The sequence below is a fragment of the Sorex fumeus genome, unplaced genomic scaffold (genome assembly GCF_029834395.1).
Source record: "Sorex fumeus unplaced genomic scaffold, SorFum_2.1 ptg000003l, whole genome shotgun sequence".
NCBI lineage: Eukaryota > Metazoa > Chordata > Mammalia > Eulipotyphla > Soricidae > Sorex > Sorex fumeus.
In genome coordinates, this window is record NW_026606060.1 from 53,212,441 (window position 1) to 53,232,399 (window position 19,959).

The window sequence follows — 19,959 nt, forward strand, 5'->3', positions numbered from 1 at the left end:
TTACAAAAGCATCAATTGAGAGTACAGTGGGTAGAGAGCTTGTCTTGCACTTGGCTGACCCGAGTTCGCTAACCAGCAACACATAAGGTTCCGTATGCATAGTACACTGAACAAAACAGAATCAAGATGTGATCCCCAGGGAGCTGCTGTTCTGGTAGGCAGGACAAGCCAGCAAACGAAGCCAACTCAGTTGTATTCTTAGTTGTTCTGAAGGAGCATTCCGATGGGGGTCAGAGCAGTTGTACAGCAGGTAGGGTGTTTACCTTTCACGTGGCCAATCCGGGTTCCATTGGTGGCACCTACGATAATCTCCGAGCATCGTGCATCGCTAGAGTGATCCCTGAGCTCAGAGCCTGGTGCTCGTCTGAACACTGCTCAGTGTAGCCTTAAAGTAAAACAAACAAAAAAAGCTTTAGGATAAATGGACAAACAGCAAAGGTGCCGGGGTGACGGCAAAGGTGTCTTCTAGATGAATTGGACTGAGAAGGCCTCTCGTGTAAGTAATATTTGAATACGGTTCATATTTGAACTCTAACAAGTGCTTCAAATAAATGAAACTGTGGAAGAGTAGCCCACACATAGAGACACGGAAGCACAAACTGGCTTGTGAAGCTGGGCAAACTAGCAGGCAGTCTGGCTGGAGTAGAGTAGGAAAGGAAAGGGAGAGGTATGTGAGGCGGAGAGGTAGACAAAGGAAGGTTTCCTGGAGGCTTGTTGAAAACTGAGGGGAATTAGCACTGTAGCACTGTCCTCCCATTGTTCATTGATTTGCTCAAGTGGGCACCAGTAATGTCTCCATTGTGAGACTTGTTGTTACTGTTTTTGGCATATCAAATATGCCACAGGGAGCTTGCCAGGTTCTGCTGTGCAGGCAGGATATTCTCAGCAGCTTGCCGGGCTCTCCAAGAGGGATGGAGGAATCAAACCCAGGTTGGCCGTGTGCAAGGCAAATGCCCTACCTGCTGTGCTATTGCTCCAGGGGAATTAAGTGTCCTCTAAATGTGGGTACGTGATTGGAAACCTTCCATGGGTCATGGGAATGATTGCATGCAAATGAAAACAAGGGAATTGTGAGTCTCTCAATGTGCTTGTGTGATTAAAAACCTTCTGTTGGATAGACCACTGCAAATGACAGCATGGAGATCTCAGGGAACCTTACTGAGAGCAGTTTCAGCGGGTTGGTGGGCACTAAAATGGAATGGGAATGGACTCAAGACAGACTGTGAGCAGAGGAAGGTAGTACCTCGTTGCATCCTCACAGTTGTTTGGAGTTATGGGTACTGTTAGACCTTCACCGTAGAGTCATGGAACTGGAGATGCCAGTTGTCACACAGCGTCAACTCTGGTTCCCTCAGTGGCAAATCTTGGTACCTTAAAGACCCACAGCTGAGTGCACTAGCGGGACCCGCCCTCACCCCACTTCTCCTGGACTGAAGTTTCTCATCCAGATAGTTTGTATGATAAAAGAAGTGCCACTTTCAGAGGGATTTTGCAACTTGCTTGTCCAGGAGTGTGGATCTAGGTCCAGGAGGGTCACCTGAGGAACCATCCGTGAAGATGGACGTGATCTGCTTGGGAATAGGGAGACTCCAAGGAGCCAGGAGCCCTGCTGTCCTTGCTGATACCGGTTCAGGGACTTCAGTTCAGCTTCTCTTGAACAGACTCGGATCTGTAGGAGGGAAAGCTGACAACCGGTTTGCTTCCTAGCAACTGGAACTGATTTAACATTGGAATTGGCTCCTCTTTTTAAATAGTAGTCAGTGCTGGCTAAGCACTTGTTAGGGCCAAAGCCTCACTATGCGCCAACCACTATATTTACCAGCTCGCCGAAGCCTCGTGGTAGCCCCAGGGGGCTGGTTCTGTTATCAGCTACTGTTTACAAGTCAGGAAACTGAGGTTAAGGTATTAGATGATTGCTATGGAGTGGTAAAGCCTGATAACACAGGTATGTCTTTGCCCCAATGCAGTGGACTGTAGGAATATTCTACTGCTGTGTAACACTTCCTGACTTGGAGGTGAATGCCCACCTCTCGGGGACCTTGCAGGTGAGGTGGCATATAAGGGTAGGTAACATTTAAGGATCCTTCTGCAACCAATTTCTGTGCTCCAGGTTTATATTGTAGAGAGAAGGGTTAAAGGAATTAGAACCTGAGATAGAATCTGATAGAATCTGCAACCTGAACGAACCACGGTAGCTATATTCTCAGCAGTATCTTCCAAGACCTGGTGTTTGGTGGCATTCGTTTGTCTGTGCATATTGCAGACATAGACATGTGTGCAAACTTCTTCGTGCTTTGAATCAAGCTGTCTTGGCATCTGTATTCATGTATAAAGTTGAATTACAAGTGTGCTCATCTCAAATGATTTGTTTCTCACCATAAAAGCCAGGCTTAGTGGCCTATAATTAATTTGGGTCTTTCACATTGACTTGGCTATTTTCAGAGATTTAAAAATAGCATAAATCCATTTGGGCATATGGGTTATTATTTCTCCGCTCTAAGTATGTTTCCAGATAAATACAGCCTAGGAAGCAGCTTATATGTCATTTGTTAATTCTATCCTCAAGTCACCCTGCCAAGTCGGCCACTGGGGCTTAATATTGAACTATTGATGGAAATTTTGTATGTATTTGACATTGTAAAGTGATTATTAGAAAATTGATCTAGAGAAATACTCTGAGTTTCTGAATTCACTTCAAAAACAGTGTTTTTTGTGTGGGGGGTTGGGGGTTTGTTTTGGGGCCACATACAGCAGTGCGCAGGACTTACTCCTGGCTCTGTGCTCAGGGATCACTCCTGGCAGTGCTCAGGAGACCATTTGGAATGCTGGGAATCCAACCCAGGTCAGCCTCTTACAAGATAAGTACCCTACCTCCTGTGTTTTCTCTTTGGCCCCAACCAATTTTATTTTTGCTTAAGGAAAGGTTTTGTCTTGCTTAAAATACACCCTCCCCCTCTCAAAAACAGAAAAAAAAGCCTTAGGCAGTGGTATGGGTTCCTCCACAAAGCATCAGCTAAGTAACCACATGAGATCTATCAATTAAATTACCCCAGACAGAGTAATAGATCCCCCCGTGTTGGGCCAGTAGGGAGGCAAATTGTAGTAAATCGTAGCCACACCTGGCAGTGCCAAGGAGTGGGGCAGCAGGCTGCCAGAGATTGAACTCAGAGCCTCAAGTACGCTGGGAATGTGCTCTTCTCTGCCGTTTGAGCTACCCATCGCCCGCAAGAGGAATTTTGGGTTTTGTGTTTGGATCATACCCAGCAGTGCATCAGAGCTCACTCCTGGCTCTGTGTTCAGGGACCACTTCTGGCTGGTGGGGCTCAGGAGACCATATGGGGTGCTGGAGACCTAACGTGGGTTGTCGTCATGCAGGTTACACCCTGCCCTCTGGACTATTGCTGTAGGCCCTTCAACAAATGAGAAGATACACAGAGAGGTCAGGTTTATATAGTGTCATATCTAATGAAATAATTTAATGAACTTTATTTCATGTAATTATCTTTAAAATAATAGGGACACGTGTTTTCCAAAAATTCTTATATTGCATTTTCATTGCATTTGCATGACTCGTCTTTGATATCATTTTAAATGTATCATCTTTTTAATGTATCAGCTCTAAATAATTAAACTTGCAGGGACCAAGAGATAGTAGATTGGATCAGGTGCCGGCCGCACACCTGGATGACCAGGGTTCGATTCCCAGCATCCCATAAGGTTCCCAGAATACCTCCAGGAGTGATCCCTGAGTGCAGAGCTGTGAGTAACCCCTAAGCATAGCCAGGTGTGTGTCCCCCACCTCCCCAGAAAAACCCCAACCAATTAAACTCTCAGCAGAAATATTTCCACCAAATTGTAATTATGTCCGTGCTTATTTAAAACCCTCTCTCTCCCTCTCTCCCCTATTTTTTTTTTAAATAAAAGATGCCAATCTTTTACATCTTTGTTTAAAAAAAGAAAGCTCAAAAAAGCAAGAATGACACAACTAAGGAGAAATAAAGTAAAGAGAGTCTGAAGGTGGTTTTGTTGTAAGGTGACAAAGGGAGCTACTGGTAAATCAACCTGTTCAAGTGCCCACTGTCTGAGGATGTTGCCATGTGACCATTCTTCATTTTGTTCTCTAGCTCTTTTAAAAACTCTGCACCTCGGGGGCTGAAGTGATAGCACAGTGGGGAGGATATTTGCCTTGCACACAGCCGAACCCAGGTTCGATTCCCAGCATCCCATAGGGTCCCTCGAGCACCACCAGGAGTAATTCCTTAGTGCAGAGCCGGGAGTAACCCCCCCTGTGCATCACCAGGTGTGACCCCAAAAGCAAAAAAACAAACAAACAAACAAAAAAACTTCTACAGGTGTTTAACTGCCACCTTAAAAACCTACCAGATCTGTAATTTCATCTAAAATTGGATATTTAAAAGCAGTTTTACTGCAGAAAACTTTTGAGCTGGGGTGCAAGTAGAGCAGGTGAAGTTTGCCTCTATGCAGGCAGCCTCAGAAGTCTTGTCTCCAAACCTGAATCCTTCTGGAATAGACTTTTAAGGTGTCAGGTGTGTTTAGTTCACAGTGTAAGAGACATTTTATTCAAGGTTTGGGGATAAACCTGTAAATAAATGTGGGTCATTGGCTTAAGCCCGGGCTCCTCCATTGGGGGTGACTTTATACCTCTGGAGGCCATGGGGCCATGTCTGGGCACACGTGATTGCCACCAAGTGGAGAGGGAAGCACTGCTGGTGTCCAGTGAGGACGAGAGTGGACAGGAGTGGACAGGACACAACAACCCTCTCCTCTCCCAACAAGAAAAATTCTGTCTACAAAATAAGTAGTGCCAAGGTTGAGACTCTCAATCTAAGAGGTGGAGATTCACCCTTGTCATGACATGTTTAGAACTTGCCTGACTCACCCAGGTTTTTCTTTTCTTTTTTTAATTTTATTTTTATAAAGTTGTTCACAGTAATTTATTACCTTCAATATTCCAACACCAATCCAACCATTACACCACCACCATTATTTTGAATTTTCCCAACCACCACTCACGACTGCCCCAAAGGCAGCTCCTAAATAATTTATTTTGTATTGCTTTTTATGATTAATCTGCTAAAAATGATCCAAAAAGGTTTCCTTAGAGGAAAGTACTTGAAAATTGTTGTATCTTGCCTTGGAGCCATTAAGCCCTTGATAAGAGATCACTAACATGTTGTTATAGGTTGAGCCTTGTGTACTAATATCTATTTCTATTTATATGTATATATTTGATCAAGATTGGTGGCCTTGTACTTTGCACCCCATCAAATGTGGTATGTTATTCTTGGTACATCGGTGGCATAAAGTTTGAGATGTCATGTGGCAGCAAATGCAGCCACACGCTCCAGGAATTCTAAACTGGATGATAGAGCTGGAGTTAAATTTTTAACTGGATGGTAATTTTGGGGGTCCAGAGGCATCTCTGTATCATGTTACTCTCTTCCAACATTTCTTTGTGAGTCTCTGGATCATGGCCATTAATGAGCTTATATGGTGCTTAGAGGCAGTTCACAGGCATGAATGCCAGGCTTCCAGAAGCACAGGGAGATGTTGGAAGGAAACACATCCCCAACTCCGAAAGCCTGGAGATTTCAGTTACCAAACTTGCATAACTCTCCCAGGTTCTTTTGCTGTGCTGTTCTCCTTGCCTGTAATGACAGCCCTTTCTTTCCTCTGTCTACTTTGCATTTTCCAATGTCTCAGACAGGGTTCATCGTCTACAGATCTGTCTCTGACACGTTCTGCACTTTTCACTGTCCTGGTATCTATCCCCCTGTAATTGTTAGTTTACAAGTCTGTCTTCTCCGCCTCAACCGTCTTGGTTATAAGCTTTGGCATGCCTTTTCATTCCTGCCCAGCACCTAATGGAACACCTGTTACCAACAAAGAGATCCATGAGCCGGAGGACAGTTATGTGGCCTTTTTCCTTTTAGGTGCTCTTAAACAAACTACAGAATGGATAAAAGACTCTCTAGAGGAAGAATTAGGTTCTCTTTCTGAGACTACTTCAACTCCTGGAGCAGAAAGTACTTCCAAAGCAAGCCTGAGCCCTACATTGGTGCTAAATAAAAGTTACTTGAAACTGTTACAGTGGGATTATCAGAAAAAGGTATTTCCAGAGGTGAGTGACTTTTTTCTTCGCTTCTGTTTTCCAATATTTTAATTCTTCCGTTCTTACTGTGAGTCTGCTGCATGTAACTTTCATAACTTGACTGAAATCTGATAAAAATGAGAATTTGGGATGCAACATTGCTGATTTTTTCATTTTGATGGTTTTGAATTTCTCTTTCCCTTTCTTCTTTTTTTTTTATTTTTTTTTTTAAATTAACACCCTAGACACTCATAACAGATGAAGGCCGTCTTCAGGAACTGGCAGAAAAGCTGAATCAATTGAAAATGATTGCCTGTTTGTCCCTGATTACCAAGAACATGGTGGGTGCTATTATAGAAGGCCAGCCTGAGCTTGCAAACAGGTTAAAACGGATTTCAGCCGTTCTGCTAGAAGGCATGAACAAAGAGTAAGTTTCCAGTGTTTCTCCCTCCGCGCCCCCCCCCCCCCCCCCAACAAGGCAGAGAACAAGGATCACCTTGGACATCAGGACTAAGCTTACACTTTCTTTCCTAGAATTTCTTTTGGTATCTCTGAAGGCTGAGTGCAAGGAAAGGGTCTTTTTCATGCTCCATGCCAGGCTGAGTGTGGTATTTCCCCTTGGGCCAGGAGTGGATGCAAGAGGTTGTCTTTGTGCTGTGAATGCTAACACACAGAAGGTCGCCAAGCCCGGTGTTCAGATGCTCTGTCTAACTTTCTCAGTGATCAGGTTTCCCTGACTCCTTCTTTGTTCTGTAGTCAGTGGCTTACCAACTTCCCTCCTCCTACCTCTTGCCGAAGCCTTTTGAAATAGTGCCATTTCTGTCCTTCACAGATGTTAACATAAGTCTGGTGAAGGTCCCTCAGTCCAGTGCCATGACATCACTGAATGCTAAATCCCGGTTTGATTTTGCGTTTAGATCCTCGTGCTCAGAATCAGAAAAGTCCTGATCTCACTCAGTGACTGGACGTTTCTGTGGGTCACCTGTGGGTTCACTCCGACTGGCTTTCCTTTCATATATTTCCAGGGGCATATACCTTTTATTTCCCTCATGTAAAGAAATCCTCTTTCCCTTCCAAAACCCCTGTCCGTTACGCAGCACATAAATTACCAGGTAGAGTCTTAGGTGGTCACAGGCTTCCAAAGTTCTTTTTTTTTTTCTTTTTGGTCACACACCCAGCAATGCTCAGGGGTTACTCCTGGCTCTGCACTCAGGAATCACTCCTGGCGGTGCTTGGGGGACCAAATGGGATGCTGGGGATCGAACCCAGGTCGGCCACTTGCAGGGCAAATGCCCTACCTGCTATCCTATCGCTCCAGCTCCATCCAAAGTTCTTATTTCGGACTGAAGCTCAGAGAGAAACCAGGATTTGCTTCTGGCTTCATGGCAAGAAAAGGTCAAACTAAGGTCTGACCGTTCCAAGGCCCTGCCCCTCCTAGTCTTTGCTGCCGCCCTGCCGAGATGGTTGTGCCACCCTTGGGCCCTGGGACCTAAAATGAAAGCAGCCCTCTCTGCTTTTGCATCTTATCTTTCCTCAGCATCTCCTCACGTTGGTGAATGATTACCTTGCAGAAGTATTTTCTGATGAAGTTTTTAGGGAACCCTCAGTTTACTGAGAGATGAACTGCTTGCTAAAAGAACAGACCTTCAGCTCTGTCAAAGTTTCAGATCCCAGATCTGCCACTGTCCTATGTTTTCCTGGGTGTTCCTCTCTTCCTAACTGACAAGAAAGGGAGAATCATTGTTCCAGCTGCAGTTGTGAGAACTTCAGCTGGTTTGTGTGAAGCACTTAGAGCTGGCAAGCAGTCGGCACTTGGCCAGTGTTAGTTTCCAGTGACTGTTTCATTGTTAAATCATCCTCTGTGGTCGTTTTATTGTTTCCTTGACTCTTCTCCCCAGTCAGTGTTAGCAAATGAATATGGTCAATTTTCAAGTACCAGCACTATGGATGGGGCAGTCGCACTCACACTGTGAAAAGGCAGATAATCCCGAGTGGTCAGTTAGATTTGACGATGCCATTTGGAAAGTAATGAGAGTTGTGACATCTTTAATGTACCATGGGGTGTGCTCAAAATGAAATTTTCCCTTCAACTTAGGAAGTCTCATTAAAAGCAGAAGAAAGCAAGCAACTTCTTTATATATAAAGTCAGGAGGTAAACACGTTGCCATCATCAATCTACCTTTGGTGTATTGGAGCCCCAAAGACAGGTTCATTGTAGACTGATAAAAAATTTAGTCAAGGCAGAATGATAAGAACTTAATTCTTCTTGTCATAAAAGATATGGGAAACAGTTCTCAGTATTTTCTTCTTCTTGTTAGGTATTTATTCCCTTTCTGACAATATGCTAAGAATAAATCAGTGAGTTTAGAGGCAGAGCCAAGATTTCAACCTAGGTCACACAGTGACACAGGATATGCCCTAATTTCTTCACAACACTGTCTCCCACTTCGATGCTCTTTTCTCTTTAATTGCCATTTTGCACAGAACCGTTTTTAAGATCCTTTCTGAATGGTGAGATGCACTTTGCAGTCATCATTCCCCAATAGTATGGACCTGACCAGTTTTTTTTTTCCAGTTACCTCTTCTATCTTACTTAGCAAGCAGTCCATTCCTTTATAGTTTTCTGGACTTCGTTTGGGATTATTTGGAATTATTTGGAATTATTGATTAGCTCTGTGATTTTAATAATAGAAAGGAATTTCTTGTTTTTAATTCATGCTATATATTTACTACCTAGGAATGGGTAATTTATTTAATGTCATTTTAGAAACACAGTAAAAATATATAATAAGTTGGTGTATTCAAACCAAAGGGATATCCTTTAAAGGGATATCCTTTGGTTTAAAGAGTAAATAGGGACTTCCCATTTCTGAAAGCCCTCCATGAACATGGGATTATAGACTGATCTTTAGGATCATATTCCTGTTTGTGCCTTCCTATTTAAGTACTACATATCATATTAAGTGGTTTTAGTTTAATAATTTGCTACTTAAAATTTAATGTTGGGAGGAGTTACGCCTAAATTCATTCCAAAAGATGCACATGTCATCTGTAGAAAAGAAAATTGGCATCCAGTCAAAATGCTTGTTTATTTTTGGGTTTGGGGACACACTTGACAGTACTCGGGGCTTATTCCTGGCTCTGTGCTCGGGAATTAGTCCTGGTGGGATTCAGGGAACCCACCATATCGGGGGCCAAATCGAACCTTATCAACCACATGCAAGGCAAATGACCTCCCTACTGTATTATCGCTCCAGCTCAGCATATCTTATTTAAAAACACGAAAACTAATGAACAGAAACATTCTCCATGGTGGGATTTTGATTTTTGTTTTGTAGGACCTTTAACCTGAAGGAAGTCTTGAATTCCATTGGTGTTCAGACGTGTGCTGAGGTTAATAAGACCCTCACCGAGAGAGGCTTGCCTGCTTTGAATGCTGAAATTCAAGCTAATCTGGTGGGCCAATTTTCAAGTATCGAAGAGGAAGGCAACCCCATCCGGTCATTGATTGGTGAGTCTCCCTGTTCCGATTGGTCTCCATTTCACACCCAAGTAATTTGAACTTTCTGAATTTGATTAATGTCACCTGGCAGTCAATTTTTAGTCAAAAAGACTGCCTAAGTTCTTTCGGAGAATGAATACTGAAAATATAAAGAAAACACTAATATTTTCAAAGGTTCGGGATTTACTGTATCATGTAGTATATTACAGTGTAGAGGTGGTGGTACCGGGGAGCTGGGAGCTCAGGGCCATTCTCTTACCCTCCAGCCAGTGTGTCTTTCTGAATGAAACAACATAATGCTGCCAGTTATTTTTAAAGCCTTGGTCATACAGTTCAAACCAGCTGACTGTGAGCTCACAGGAAAAAAAGAAAAAAAACTAGCCCCCCCCCCCTCCGGCCCAGAGTTAGTTTAGGTGAACTGATGTCTCTTCCTTGACTAGACACAGAGAGACAAAGACTCAAAAGGTCACAGAACTTGGAGGCCAATAGTTGGGTTTCTTTGCACCGGATTACCAGGAAAGGGTGTCAACTGTCAAGTGTGTTGCTGGGTTGGAAAAACAGAGATGGTGTGGGGATGTTTCCTAGTCCCTCTGACAGGAAAAGAATCCTGACAAAGGGATTGTGTCCTCTGAGAAGAGCTGGTAGGACTGGCCGCACTACAGCTTGACAGACGTGGTCACCAGCGCGTTTTCCCCTGTCCCTCTGTCAGCATGTCCTTCCTTGGGGCTGGCTGTCTCTACAGCTCCACAGGCTTCAGCTCTGGCCTGTGTCTATCCAATGTTCACCAGGTGGAAAACAGGTGCCTGTTTCCTTCAGTCCAGACAGCAACTGGAAATTCTGTCTCATTGGATACCAGTTGGCATGACTAGAACATACCCATTTGAGAATCAGTTGTGGAGACAGAAAGCTAAGGAATTTAAGTGCAGGGTGTGTGCTCAGTGCCTGGAGCCTGGCACAGCAGGGAACATGTTTCCTCCAAACACCCAGGTATTTTGGCCACAGAAGGCGAGAGGCTGATGCCACGATGTGAAGCAGCATCCTCCTTGTAGACTGTGCCGTCATTCTAGCATAAATCCATACATCTTCCGGCCCAGAGTACACAAGTACTTATTAACCGAGGCTCTCAAACTGTGTCTCACAGTGGTGATGGAATGCACGGGATCATGGCCACGCTGGCCCCTTAATAGTGTCAAGCTTCAACCCTCAGCCCAGATAAGAGCCTGTTTGTGTTAGAGGTGACAGTTGCTAAGTCACCAGCATGGCATAAACGCAGCAGCCTGGAGCTGGACTCATGCAGGATCTTCCCTGCTGGCAAGAGTCTGCCCTGCAGCCTGTGATGGTCTGCAGAGGAAGAGGCCAGCCTGGCTACAGCCACTGGCCACGTGCCATTAGAGCCCCCGGTGACGACCATGCCTGCCTCGTCAGGATGGGACACCGCTGCTCTGAGTTGTACCATGTGGGCCTAATGTTGGCATTTAACAAATGTGGGTGGAAACCGAGGCAGTTGAGTAGCCCTCCCCCATGGTCACATTACGAGTCTAGTGCTGAGGGAGGACTTCTTACCAAGCTATCTCATATTTTCGGGGGTGGTGGTGGGTAAATTTCTAAATTTTTTTTAATTGAATCAGAGTGATATACACAGTTAAAAAGTTTTTCATGATTGGGTTTCCACCCCTCCCCACTACCTGCCTCTACGGCAGACATTTTTCCTCTCTCTCTCTCTCTCTTTCTCTCTCTCTCTCTCATTATTTTAGTACAAAATATTTTAATATAGACAAGGCCTGTTTCATGTAATATGTAATTATACTAAGACATTTGCTTCCTGTATATTATTGTCCCAGAGTTGGGGTGTGTGTAGTCATGCATCAGGGGCACAACCCAGATCCTCACACATGCTAGGTAAGGGTTCTGCTGCTGAACCCCTGCTTTTTAAAAAATGGGGTAGTATCACTACCCCTTGCCTCCCCTTTATATTCTTTCTTGTAAATTTAGGTCCCATTTTGTTATGCTTACTTCCTTGAGAATTACAACTATTTCTTCATCTGGACGGTCCACAGCTCCATAGATGCAGATCTGGCCATTTTCCAGATGCTAATCAGACCTCTTCAACTTACAGGCATTTCTGCTGGGCTACTACGAGTCGGCTGGAGCGATAGCACAGCGGGTAGGGCGTCTGCCTTGCACCCAGCCAACATGGCCGACCCGAGTTCGATTCCTCCGCCCCTCTCGGAGAGCCCGGCAAGCTACCGAGAGTAGTCGATATGCCAGACACAGTAACAACAAAGTCTCCAACGGAGACGTTACTGGGCCCGCTCGAGCAAATCGACGATCAACGGGAGGGCCTTTACCTTTTACCTTTACTACGAGTCAACATCACATTTACCAAAACGGGGAAGCTTATATCACATACAACATTCTTTTCTTTACCTGTATTTCAAACTGGCTCATTCCTTTAAATGACCAACACCACACAGAGCTTCTGTCTTCTTGCTTTTTCCTCTCTGTCATGTTCCTTCCCAGTCACCCACTTACTAGCCCTGTTCATCCACCTTCCCAACCCTCCTCAGCTCTTTACTCAGGTACCTTTGCTACATTAAGTCAAGACACCTGTTGCCATGCACCTGTATAGTTGCATTAGATTCTCAAGTCTTTTGACTCCTAATCTCTGCCTGCCAAAATCTGGTGCTCAAAAAAAGTCTGTTGGATGAACTGGGTGGTCTCACATTTAAAAGTCTCTGACTAGCACCAAGAGGATGGGTTCCAATCCTTTGCTTTCTATCATAGCCGTGTCCAGCCCAGTCTTTGCCAAGTCACTTTGCAGTACCCTCCGTGTGAGCAGAGGATACGTCTCCATTGTTAGTGTTGAACTTGACCATGGGGCTTGCTTTGGCTGTAGGAAGATCAGTAAGAATGATGTGAACAGACTTGTGCTCCCACTCCCCGGGATCTTCCATGAGAAGAGCACTGTCAGCACTGTCCTCCCATTGTTCATCCATTTGCTTGAGCGGGCACCAATGTCTCTATTGTGAGACTTGTCGTTACTGTTTTTGGCATATCGAATACACCATGGGGAGCATGCCAGGCTCTGCCATGTGGGCGGGATATTCTTGGTAGCTTGCCAAGCTCTGCGAGAGGGACGGAAGAATCAAACCGGGTTGACCATGTGCAAGGCAAACGCCCTACCCACTGTGCTGTCACTCCAGCATGTCCCCGAAAATCACTGTGCAAGTCCTGGAAGGTGAAGAGCATTTGAGAACATCTTAACTGCCTATATTTGTTTGAACGCTATCATTGCAGTCAATCTGTGTAGCAAGTCCCAATTCCAGAGGCTTTACAAGACCAGAATCATATTTTTTCCTTCATTTTGAGTTCTGGAGTCATCTGGGGCAGCTCTGTCATAGACTGTGCATTGGACTAGAGGTTGCCTGTGTGTCTGGAGTCCAGGTACTTGTCTCTATAGAGCTCGGATTCTTACTTGGGCCCAAGAGATAGCATAGCAGGGTTGGGTGTTTGCCCTGCCTGTGGCCAACCCAGGTTCAATTCCTGGCTCTACAAATGGTCCCTGGAGCCCACCAGGAGTGATCTCTGAGCTCAGAGCCATGAGTAGTCAGTCCTAAGCATTGTCAGGTATGACCCAGAAACCAAAACCAAACCAAAAAACAAACTAAAGAACAAACAAAAAAACCCACCCAAGACATTCTTACTCACTTTGATCTCTTGCTTGTTGGCAAAGTAGTCAGAGCACCTGGGTGCCCTCTGGGGCCTTCTTTTAGATAAGGGAAGTACTTGGAATGTCAGTGGGAAAGGGGAACTGGGAGACCAGGAGATGCCCCTCTTGGAAAACGTCCTTAAGAAAGAGAGGGATAGACATAGAAAGATAGCATTCATCTGGGGGATATAAAATAATAAAATATGAGATTAATACCCAAGAATAGCTGAGAGCAACACCAGGAGAATTACTCCATAACTTAGAGGCCAGCTGGGTATTCTAGGGGAAAGGACAATTCAGATAGAAAGGGGAACACCAAGTGGAGGGTGTTTGGAGGATCCTCCCAGGAGGGGAGATGCAGGTTGAAAGTAGACTGGACTGAACATGTTCGCCACTCAATGCCTCTTTGGCTGAACACAGCGCCCAGGAGGAGAGAGAGAACAGGGGGGAATGCCCTGCCACAGTGGCAGGGGGGGATGGGGGGATGGGAGGATGGGGGGGGAGGGATATTATCCTGGTGGTGGAAAATGGGCACTGGTGGAGGGATGGGTATTTGATCGTGGTATGACCGAGATCCAAGCACAAAATTTGTAAATCTACAACTGTACCTCATGTTGCTTCACTAATAAAAAAGGAAAAAAAAAAAAGATGATTTTAAGAGCCAGACAACCTTTAAACCTGGTAAATAAGCCTTTTTCCACCCAGCCCTCCCCAGTCTGAAAGTTTGTTCTTTTGCAAGCATTTTTAAAGCTCTTTAAATCGAGAGCATTTTTAAACCTCTTTTAAAGTATTGTTGCCTAGCAACTCAAATGACTCACTTGTGCATCTTCTATTCTGGAAGCCAAAGGCACGCCTTTGGCAAAGACTTGGTTTAGCTTTTTGTAGGTGGACAAATGCTTCTGTCACTTAAAGTCTTGATATAACACCTGGCTTATACACGGAGGGGACAGAACCACTTGTCAGCCTAATAACAGTCTTAAAAGAGTCCCATTCTTTAATTAAGCAATCTTGCAGGGAAGTATTTGGACCATATCTGTGGCGAAAATAAACCCGGAAGGCTCCTGAGAGACAGGCAACCAGTGTAAGGGAGATTCAGTATACAGTTGACTCTTAATTTCCTGCCTGCAGTAGAGAATGAATTAAGCACTTGGAGCAGTTCTCTGATACTAATGTTCTAATGTCATGATTTTTATCCCCTGCTCTCTGTTCCCACCTGCCTTTTGCTGTTTCTCTTTGCTGTTTCGTGCTATTTATTTACAAAGGGATTATAGCTTCCCACTATGCTTTAAGCCCTTTAGAACAATAGTTCAGGAAGAATTGTCCTTTAAAACTAATATTTAAACCAGTTGTCCTTTTAAACTAATATTTTCAAATATATATAAAAATTAGGTAGACACTACAGATTGCCTGCTTTAGAATTTGCTTCTAGCTATCTCATTTTTTAAAATGTAATTTTTAATTGTACAAATGACTCGTAAGAGGAGTCATTTATTCTTGTGGACAGATTGCAGGTTTCTCCAGCCTGAGTGATCTTTGATTGCCTTTTTCAGTCCTGTTTCCCCCTGGCTTTTATGGTCTTCAGTTTTCGATGATAATTGTTGGTCTTTTTCATCCCTTTCTCACTTGCATTCAATCATAAGCATGGGTGAGTATGCCTACCACCTGCCGGACCAGATATATAGAGATTAACAAAAGGAGCCCTTAGCTTCGGAGAACCCACCATCACCATGGAGGAAGAGAGATTCGAGTTAGGTGGTGTGATAGTCTGACAGTTTCTAGGGAGAGCCCCAGGGATCAGGGCTGGGCATGGAAGGGAACATTCTGCAGAGGTGAGATACTCAGAGGGAAATTCTAATAGGAATCAATTCTAAGGCATGAATATGAAACACTGGGAACTCTGAGTGCTAGGTCAGGTCTGACTGGAACACATGACTTTGAAGAAACGTGTGTTTCCTCAATATGACTTATCCTGAGGTCCAGGATGGTCCACATGGTGTGGCGGGTACATCCAGATGATGTTCACAGATGATGATGTTCAGAGGTAAGTTTCATTAATGTCATAGTTGTCAGTATTTGATGGAGTGTATTTTTCTCAGTAAACTTCCTTACATGTGAGGTCGTAGTTTCCAGAACCAGAGAAATTCACTGGAGCAGCATGGCCCTATCCAGCATTGTTGGTTCAATACTAACTGCTGCAGTCAGCCTCTTGGATTTATGCCTTGGAATGATATTTGTAAATGGTCTGAAGAGTAGCTGCATTGACACAGAAAGGATGAGGGATATAGTGAAAGTGCCAGTTGGGGTGGTCCCTTCTTTAGTGCCTCTAGTTTACTGGCGAAGTGTTGGGCTGATCCTCTAAGGACGTTTCTGTGTGTGCCAGGGATCAAACCCAGTCTCTTATACATGTAAGCCACATACTGAGCCACATCCCTGGCCCAGAGAGTGTTCTTTATAATGTTGCCAGGACAGTGAATATAAACTTGACCATCCTTGGAAAACCTGGGCATGTGGTCATTGGTGCCATGTGCTCATGTGGGTCCTTAAGTTTGCCAACTCTCTAAATTTTTTCAAAAATAGTCATACATTTGAATTTCTGTGTGAAACCCCTGCCCTTTATATGGTTTTTCTTTTTATAAACCCCAAAGTGGGCCAGGGTGGCAATGCTGGTTTACAAGTGGAGCTTCAGTGTGGATGACTAAAATTAAGATCTTACCTATTGACATTTGTAGACTCTCCCTGCCCTGCCTGCAAAATGCTCCTCATTTTTTAATCATTTAGCCCAGCAAACTCCATAGCTATAGAAACCTAAGCATGTAGTATTTCTCACTAGACTGTGGGAGCAGGCGGGTTGTTCTTTTTGGTCTTGCTGGGCTCCCCTTTGCACTTGCAGTCAGCTCTTTAGGTCGAAGTTCTGCTGATCTTGGCTAGGGTCTCAGCTGTTTGCGACTTGTCCACAGATTGATCTAGGAAGGCAACAGAGAGAGCTAGGCTCAATATGACTTATCCTGAGGTCCAGGCTGGTCCACCATGGTGTGGTGGGTACATCCAGATGATGTGAACTTTGATTCTTAAGACTTTGACATAGAACTAGCATCCCAGTTAAAGGCCTAGGAAGCCAGACTTTGGCCTTCGATGGGAGGAACTGCAAAGCTACCTTCTAGGGGGCTGGAGCGATAGCACAGCGGGTGGGGCGTTTGCCTTGCACACAGCCAACATGGCCGACCCAGGTTCGATTCCCAGCATCCCATATGGTCCCCCGAGCACCGCCAGGAGTAATTCCTGAGTGCATGAGCCTGGAGTAACCCCTGAGCATCGCCTGGTGTGACCCAAAAAGCAAAAGCAAAAAAAAGAAGCTACCTTCTAAAGGACATGATAGAGGGAGGGATAAAGCATTGGCAATATTGCAATTCATTACTCTAATGACTGTTCTCATTTTTTTAAAATTATGCTTTGATAATGAGGGGCAGGTAACACTCTCTCCTTCCCAACAGATAAACGGATCCAGCTGTACATGAAAGACCTACTCTGTCTTCCAAGTCCTCAAAAGTCCCTGCCTCCGGTGCCAGGAGGTCTTGCCATCATCCAGCAGGAGCTCGAAGTGCTTGGCTCTCAGTACGCAAACATCGTGAATCTCAACAAGCGAGTATATGGACCGTTTTATGCCAATATACTCCGGAAGCTCCTCTTTGGGGAAGAAGTCACAGGGAAGCCAGATGGGTCATCACCTACTAACTGAACCGGAACTGATGCTGGCTGAGAGATCGGAAATCCAGCATTCCAGCTCCCAGTTTGTTCCCTTTGGTGGCATTACAGGTGCGGCACATTCTGACTCCTGTCCAAGGTGCGGCGTGAGCCTGAGTCTGAGTAATCCAGTAAGATTAGCGTCGCAGAAGACATACACAGCATATAGGGCCTATCTGCGCACCACTTCCAAGTTAGAAAAGCAAAAAGAAGTGTAGTGAACAGAAAGCAGTTTGTAATGCATTGTTACCTATATAATACTTGTAAATGATTTCTTTAGCATTTCTGTCGCTTATTCATTCACCCCCAAAGGAATTGTGTTTTCTCCTCTGTTGCTATGAAAGCTAAAGAGTTTTAAGTTTTAGAACAACTTCTTTCAAAGAGTTGAAAGTTGGGAGAATAACCAAGTAGGTTGATATTCAGAAAAATTGTGTGAAGTATGCATACTTTTATTTGAAATATGCAATTAATTTTTGTTGTATAATGGGAAGTTACATAGTAAACCTTCTGTTACCACAAATGTGTGCTAAGTCACATTTTGTAATTAATACCAGTTGTCAGTGTTTGTTAGAATTTAAATGTATTAAATACATATTCCTATATATAAAATTTCGGTAAAAACCTGTTTAGTACAAAGAGAAATCTTTTTGAAAAATTTTATTCCAGAGGTTGGTTTCTGCTTAACTTAACCTGCTGTAGAGACTTTAGAGTCTTCCTAGACAGCGAGTCTATCCAAATCTAGCCCTTTACTTAATTTCAAAAGCATGTCGTCCCAAGACAAGCAGATTTCTTTGCAGTCTCAGTGGAACCTGCTCTTTGAGAGAAACATTTTTTGTACACATTTCTTAGTAAATGTCCTTGTATTTCTCAGTCCATTAATAGGGTTTATATGAGAGTTGGCTATTTTTTTGGAGGGGGTGGTGTAAATAATGTTGCATGGGCTAAATGGACTTAGACACAAAAAGAAGGGAAATCAGCAGTAAAATGAAGACCCCCGTAGACCCCTTTTCTCAGCAAAGTTCACATCTGAAAAAGAAACAAATGAACTTAAATTTTTTGTAACCCTTTAACTTAGCAGATGTGCTTGTGCTGATTAAATTCTTACCCCGCTGTGACCAAGATACCTTCCCAAATGTTGTCAGCCTTTGCCATTCTGGAGCATTTAGACTCACCTTGGCCAAGCTGGCATTGGTTCCACTGAGCCTGCAGAGAAATCTGCTTGTCTTGGGACGACATGCTTTTGAAATTAAGGAAAGGGCTAGATTTGGATAGACTCACAGTCTAGGAAGACTCTAAGGTCTCTAAAGATTCATGGCAGTTTGGTAAAGAGTGAGTTAGAAGACACAGGCTCCTGTCTTCCCCATCTCTTGTTTGCCCCATCACGGTGCTACCGAATTATTTGACTTAGTTCCAGAAAAATGACGGTATGAATAAAATACCTATAATCTCTACATTTTGGAAGAAATCTGCCCAAATTGGAGGAAACTAATTCAATTTTTTGTTTGTTTCAAAATGACCAATAATAAAACAGCCATCCTGTCCTGGTAAGCAAGGTTGTAAGTTGAATTGTACCACAGATCACATCTTGGATCTTAGATCCATCCCTCCAAGCCTCCTTCCCTTCCCCCACCCCCACACAGACTTTGTATTTCCATTTTGTACAGGTCTTCCCCACGCTTAGAAACCCTAAGGTGCTTAATGATTTTTGTTTCCATTTTCTCTTTAGTTGGAATTTTTAAGTGGAGCCCGGGCTGCTGGGTGGGGCTACAGAAAAAAGTAGTATTGCTGCATGCTTTTTTTTTTTGTCACTTTCTGAGGCCAACTGTAGAGTTATCAGAGAGACCAGTGGTCTATATTTTTTTGTCATTAAGATGGAATCCAAATGGTCTTCCTAATTACTCTACGGTACTGCACTTGCCAGCAGGAAAATTGCAAACATCATTTCTCATGCATTGGAAATGAAGGGCATTTCTCTTTTTTATTAAGTGACAGAGTAAATCTCAATGTCTCAAATCTGGATTTAGGAAACTCCGTTTATTTAGAATGTTTAATATCTCTTACCATGTGATTTATCTGACTTTTACCTAAATGTTTACTTCTACTTTTGAGGTTTTTCTCAGCGTGGTCTTGTTTTGTAATAGCAATTTAATGAAATACCGTAAATATATATTTTCATTCTTCTATTGCTCAACTATGTATTGTTTGCACTAATTCAATTTGAAAACTTTAAAAATTATTTCAAGGTAGTCAGTGTCCGTTTTTTTGGGTCTGTTTCTTTGTGTTTCACGCCACATCTTACTCCTAGCTCTGCACTCAGCATTCATTTTTTAAGCCACCTTTGGTAGTATGGGACTGGAATGTTGTAGTCTTTATTGTACTTGTCTAGAAATGCTTCTTCTGCAGATTATGACAACTTCACAGGCATCAGGTCACATTCTCTGTCAGTCAGCAAACATTTTCAGAGCATCTGCTGTGTACCAAGGAGTATCTCAGAGGCCATAATACTATAATACAGAGAGACTTGAAAGGCACTGTCCTCAAGAGGGTTTATAATCTAGTAAGAAGGACAAACTTATCACCAATTCCAGTGAAGTATAATTGGGGCAGTACAATAGATGGAGTTTCCCCCTGCTACCCTAAAATAGAATGTTCCTGTTTTGTCCAATTTATTATGTTCTTTTGCGGGGTTTTGGGGCAAATTCACATTTTTTCCTACGTAACTAAATGGTGATAGGATTCTCAACACTCCCTACTTGTCATGGCTTATCCAACAAGACAAAATAGAAACATTCTATTTCCCAAGAAATGGAAGCCTGTACACATGGAACTAGAGAAAAAAGAATCATCGAACTACATATAGGGGTGATCAATCTTGCATAAAAACACGAAGGAAAA

The 19,959-nt window shown here is 43.6% G+C and overlaps 1 protein-coding gene across 1 annotated transcript in view; it reads left to right on the forward strand.

Moving 5' to 3' along the window:
* The window catches only part of TCP11L2 (t-complex 11 like 2), a 37,956-nt gene extending 18,654 nt beyond the window's left edge, over positions 1–19,302 (forward strand). The window contains exons 7-10 of the mRNA XM_056115307.1: positions 5,955–6,142; positions 6,358–6,539; positions 9,451–9,623; positions 16,815–19,302. Of these exons, the coding sequence (XP_055971282.1) occupies positions 5,955–6,142; positions 6,358–6,539; positions 9,451–9,623; positions 16,815–17,059 (788 nt within the window). The 3' untranslated portion in view covers positions 17,060–19,302. The remainder of the gene's footprint in view (positions 1–5,954; positions 6,143–6,357; positions 6,540–9,450; positions 9,624–16,814) is intronic.
* Positions 19,303–19,959: the final 657 nt, after the last annotated feature.